The 5,698-nt window shown below is 46.9% G+C and overlaps 1 protein-coding gene across 1 annotated transcript in view; it reads left to right on the top strand.

Moving 5' to 3' along the window:
* Positions 1 to 4,649, top strand: part of MYOZ1 (myozenin 1) — a 516,347-nt gene extending 511,698 nt beyond the window's left edge. Inside the window, exon 6 of the mRNA XM_078643228.1 lies at positions 4,006 to 4,649. Within this exon, the coding sequence (XP_078499354.1) occupies positions 4,006 to 4,237 (232 nt within the window). The 3' untranslated portion in view covers positions 4,238 to 4,649. The remainder of the gene's footprint in view (positions 1 to 4,005) is intronic.
* Positions 4,650 to 5,698: the final 1,049 nt, after the last annotated feature.

Below are 5,698 nucleotides of genomic sequence, written 5' to 3'. Positions count from 1 at the left end.
TTAACAACGAACTCAAGAGCTCCAAGAAGAACTGCAGAGCACTCGAGAAAACCTGGCGCAGAGACCCAACACCGGACAACATGACTGCCCTCAAGCTCGCCACCCGAAAACACCACCAACTGATCCACACCACCAAGAAAACCGCATTCAAGGAACGACTGGACAACAACGCACTCAACAGCAAAGAACTCTTCAACATCGTGAAAGAGCTCTCCAACCCCAACGCCGGAAACAACGACATCACCCCTTCGCAAGACCTCTGCAACTCCCTCGCCTCCTACTTCCACAACAAGATCGCGGACATACACAACAGCTTCAGCACTCAACCGACGCACGCCACGACCGAACCACCGCCCCCCACAACCACCCTCCGCGCCTGGACCCCGATCAGCACCAAAGACACCGTCAACACGATGAACTCCATCCACTCCGGATCTCCGACAGACCCCTGCCCTCACCACATCTTCAACAAGGCCGACGCTGTCATCGCACCCCACCTGCAGGACATCATCAACACCTCCTTCGACACCGCTACCTTCCCGGAGAGCTGGAAGCACGCCGAACTCAGCGCCCTACTTAAGAAGCCATCAGCCGACCCCACCGACCTCAAGAACTACCGCCCCATCTCGCTGCTCCCGTTTCCGGCAAAAGTCATCGAGAAGACCGTCAACAAGCAACTGGCCGCCTTCCTCGAGACGAACGGCTCCCTCGACCCCTCACAGTCTGGCTTCCGGGCCAACCACAGCACCGAGACCGCCCTGATCGCATCTACCGATGACATCCGAGCCCTGCTCGACAACGGAGAAACGGCGGCCCTCATCCTCCTGGACCTCTCCGCGGCCTTCGACACTGTCTGCCACCGTACCCTAGTACAGCGCCTCAGCAACGTCGGAATCCAGGAGAAGGCACTGAAGTGGATCATCTCCTTCCTCGCCGGAAGGACACAGAGAGTCCGCCTCCCCCCGTTCAGATCGGAGGCCACCGAAGTCATCTGCAGCGTTCCTCAAGGCTCCTCGCTCAGCCCAACACTCTTCAACGTCTACATGAGCCCCCTCGCAGCCATCGCACGCCAGCACAACCTCAACATCATCTCCTACGCCGACGACACCCAGCTGATCCTCTCCCTCACCAACGACCCCACCACCGCCAGAGCCAACCTACACGAAGGGATGACAGACGTTGCCAAGTGGATGATGAACAGTCGCCTGAAACTGAACTCGGACAAGACGGAAGTCCTCATCCTGGGATCTTCACCCTCCGCCTGGGACGACTCCTGGTGGCCCCCCGCCCTGGGCAGCGCACCCAAACCCACAGACCACGCACGCAACCTGGGCTTCATCCTGGACTCCTCCCTCTCCATGACCAGACAAGTCAACGCCGTCTCCTCGTCGTGCTTCAACATCCTGCGCATGCTACGCAAGATCTTCCGATGGATCCCCACCGAGACCAGGAAGACGGTCACCCAGGCCCTCGTCACCAGCCGTCTGGACTACGGCAACTCCCTCTACGCCGGAACAACCGCCAAACTCCAGAAGAAACTCCAGCGGATCCAGAACACCTCAGCACGACTCATCCTGGACATCCCCCGCCGCAGCCACATCTCCGGACACCTGAGAGACCTGCACTGGCTCCCGGTCAACAAGAGAATCACCTTCCGGCTCCTCACCCACGCACACAAAGCCCTACACAACCAAGGCCCAGGATACCTCAACAGCCGCCTCAACTTCTACGCTCCCAAACGCCAGCTTCGATCGACCAACCACGCCCTCGCCGCCGTCCCCCGCATCCGAAGAGCCACCACAGGAGGAAGGTCCTTCTCCTACCTGGCCGCCAAGACTTGGAACTCCCTTCCGACCCACCTCCGCCTGACCCAAGACCACCTCGCCTTCAGGAAGCAGCTCAAGACCTGGCTGTTCGAGCAGTAGCGGACCCCCTCCCCCCAGCGCCTTGAGACCCTCCGGGTGAGTAGTGCGCTATATAAATGCTTTGATTGATTGATTGATTGATCTGTCTATCTATCTATCTATCTATCTATCTATCTATCTATCTATCGCCCTCACTCTATCTATCTATCTGTCTATCTATCTATCTATCTATCTATCTATCTATCTATCTATTTATCGCCCTCACTCTATCTATCTATTTATCGCCCTCACTCTATCTATCTATTGCCCTCACTCTATCTATCTATCTCACTGACTCTATCTATCTATCGCATCACCACAGCATCACTCAGCACCACCACAGCATCACTCAGGGGCACCACAACCTCACTATGCGCTACCACAACATCGCTATGCGCTACCACAGCATCACTGAACGCCACAGCATTACTCGCGTCACCACAGCATCAATCTGTGCAACCATTCAACAACAACTGGTTCAAATATGTTCTCTCATTGTTTCAAGCTTTATTACAAATGTCACAAAAAGATGGTAATATTTCACTTCTATACTTGGATTTTCGTCACAATAAAATACACTGAACATAATCTTCGCAAAAGTTATTTACAAAAGTTTAAGCTATTGCCATTATAAAGTACAATAACTTTTGTTGAAGTATTAATTATTGAAAAAAATTAAAAGCCATTGTTATTCGTAATATCAATACATCTAAGTCAATATCAATACATCTAAGCCACGTACATGCGACACATATTGCATTACAAATGCTATAGGTGTCACATTTGTGAAAGTTAAAACTATTGGCATTGTAAATGACAAAGCTATTAATTTCGGTATTTTCAAAACCAACACATAAATAAAAAAATTGTCATTTACAATACCAATAGCTCAAACTTTCCTAATGCGAGACCTATTGCATTGCAAATGCTTGTTAAGTACACAGTCTATATTCTGTAAATCCTACCAACAATGCACAGCAAGCGGGCGAAACTGCTCCACCATACTGGAATGTGCGTTGGCTAATAAATGGCCTGTGTCGCCTGAAACATGATATTTTATTATTGTATATATATACTACCCTCATAAGGCATTGAAGCACTTGAAAAATGCTTCTTTAATTAACTTTAGTCATGAGCGCGGCGCTCGCTTCAGGGACACCACACTCTTTTTTTTTACTTCTTTTTTTTTTTACTTTAATGAGCACAGTGCCGTCTTCACGGACACCGCGCTCTGCAATGCAATAGGTGTTGCTTTTGGTATTGTAAATGACAATGCCTTTTATTTTTTTTAAAACCATTGCCATTTACAATGCCAATAGCTCCAAAACTCGCAGTCGCGAGACCTATTGCATTGTAAATGCTTGTTTGTAATGCTGCCTCACCCACCTCACCACTCCCGTTCTGAGGTGGCCGCCACTAACTTAATTTTGATATACTTCTTGTACAATGACCCAATGAAGTTGTTATTCCAATTAGCTGATTGTATGGCTGTTTTTTTTATTTGTAATTGAAGGAAAATTATTTTATGGCATTTCACTATAATTGGTGGCACTGAATTACAATCTCAAGAGGACTCTCTGGGAGGTTGACGCAATGTTTATTCTTTATATGTATTTTTATTGTTGTGCTTTTATATATTCTGTGTTTGTGCTGTATATTGTATGGCTTACATTTGTAAGTTGAAACCATAATGTCGATCATGAAAATATATAAAGCTATAGTATGGTCCATCACTGCAAGAGGCAGGGCCCATACATTTGTCATTGTGGAGGTATTTTATTTTTGAGGGCGCCTGGGTTGTGTGTGGTGAATGTTGCCATGACAGGTCCAATGAACGTATGAAGGAGATTTTTGGAAGGCAGGACTTTCCCACGTTGTTGCTGATCGACACACGAGTTCGGCTACCTCCGCAAGAGATAAGGTGTATGGGTGATAATGGACGGTAAATGTTCCGTATTGAGGCCCATAATGTTAATTTGGCTTAGCACTCGTCTTGCTGTACTTTACTTGAAATGTAATTGGGGATATCTTTGAAGTGCTGGGCTGGCATATATGGTGCAATACAATACTGCTTCTATCACTATTGCATTTCTCCTTGCAGGTCTGCAATGCCATATGGCGGTATTGAGAAGGCATCTAAACTAATGACCTTCCAGATGCCGGAGTTTGATGCCACCCCTGCAGAGCCAGAACCTATGGATGTCTACACCCAAGATGTTGTCAACAGACCTACCTTCAACAGGACTCCAGTCGGCTGGCTGAGGTCGGGTGAAGCCTCCAACCTGAACATTGAACTCAGTGTGCCAATGGATGGCGAAACAGATGAACTATAAGTCCTCTCAGCAAGGCCGTGTTTATTGCGTTAGACATATGAGAAACACACCTAATCTATCTATCGCACCTAAGTGAGCTTTGTTTATTTTAAGCCACCTAAGTTACCGACTGTGTCCTGAAGCGAGTCTTTTCTGTGGTATTTGTGCATATCTGAATAAGGTGAGATGGGGCAGACCGAATGTGTAGGACAGAAAGAAATGAGAGAGGGAGGGAGCGAAATAGAGGAAAGGATCAAAGGAGCAGGTAATAAAGATATTGCAAAAACCCGAATGGGCGGCAAGGAGACAAAACATGAACAGCTTTACTTTTGAAATGCCACATGTATAAGCACTGCAGGAATTATTTTCTTTGGTGAACCTTTTCATTTGTGTCATTTGGTGGAAACTCAATAAAACCCCCAAAAGAAGAAAACCTATTTTCACTTTTTGACCTATCAATCGACCTGCTACCTTCAAATCATTGTAGTGTATAGTATTGCTGAATTCATAAGCCTAGGATAGTGATTATGTGATATTGTACTTATCAGTCAAATGCAGAAATCCCTCTTATGGCCTGTCACTGTGTTAAAAAATGGCCCAACGCACTCTCACAGAGAGCTACAAGTCTTGTTTCCTTCGCGTTGATTTTACTACCTAGAACAAAGCAGCATAAACTGATAAAACAAAAGGTTGAGGAAGGAGGTGGCAATCCAGCCATTACAAGCCCAAACCAACCCTACCACAGCCAAAGAATGATGTCACAATCGGAGGCAGTAAATATGTTAAACGGTATAGAAATGAGATAATGAATCAACGACTACTGGTAAATATGAATACTGGTGATCAGCGTCCTCAGGAAACATGGGAAGAAAACATGCACCATAATCAACAGCCAATCAAAGGCACGGTAGAAGTCTTCCTGTGGCCTGGGTTACAAGCTTAATCCAGGGTCCCTTTATGGCAACTCAAGCACTTGTATGTCTGCCTATGTAGCTTTGGCAAGCATAGTGGGTTTACTACTATAGTGCAGTGTTAGCGAAGATGGGACTGGTTGGTCAAGGAGATCTATCTGTATGTTGTCATCAATTCAATCCTACCCGAACCTGCCCAACCTCTGGCAAGTTTTAGGAAGGCCAACATGTGCACCCACACCCCAAAAATAATGATCAGATGAAGGGTGGGTAACATTTTTTACAGATCTTGGCAGTGTTGGGTTTTCTCCCACTAGCATTCTAATGACAAAATGATATTCAGGGATGGGAAACAACCTTTACAACGCAACTTTTACAGCGCACTACCATTACAACGAAACCTTTACAACGCAACATCCATTACATCGCATGCCATTACAACGCAACCATTACAACGCATGACACTACAACGCATACCACTACAACGCATGTCATTACAACGCATACCATTACAACGCATAGTGCCATTACACTATCCAACACTTACCCTATTGGTGCACCCCCTGGAGTT

This window comes from Lissotriton helveticus, chromosome 5_1 (genome assembly GCF_964261635.1).
Source record: "Lissotriton helveticus chromosome 5_1, aLisHel1.1, whole genome shotgun sequence".
Lineage (NCBI taxonomy): Eukaryota > Metazoa > Chordata > Amphibia > Caudata > Salamandridae > Lissotriton > Lissotriton helveticus.
This window is presented reverse-complemented; position numbering and strand designations above follow the sequence as displayed.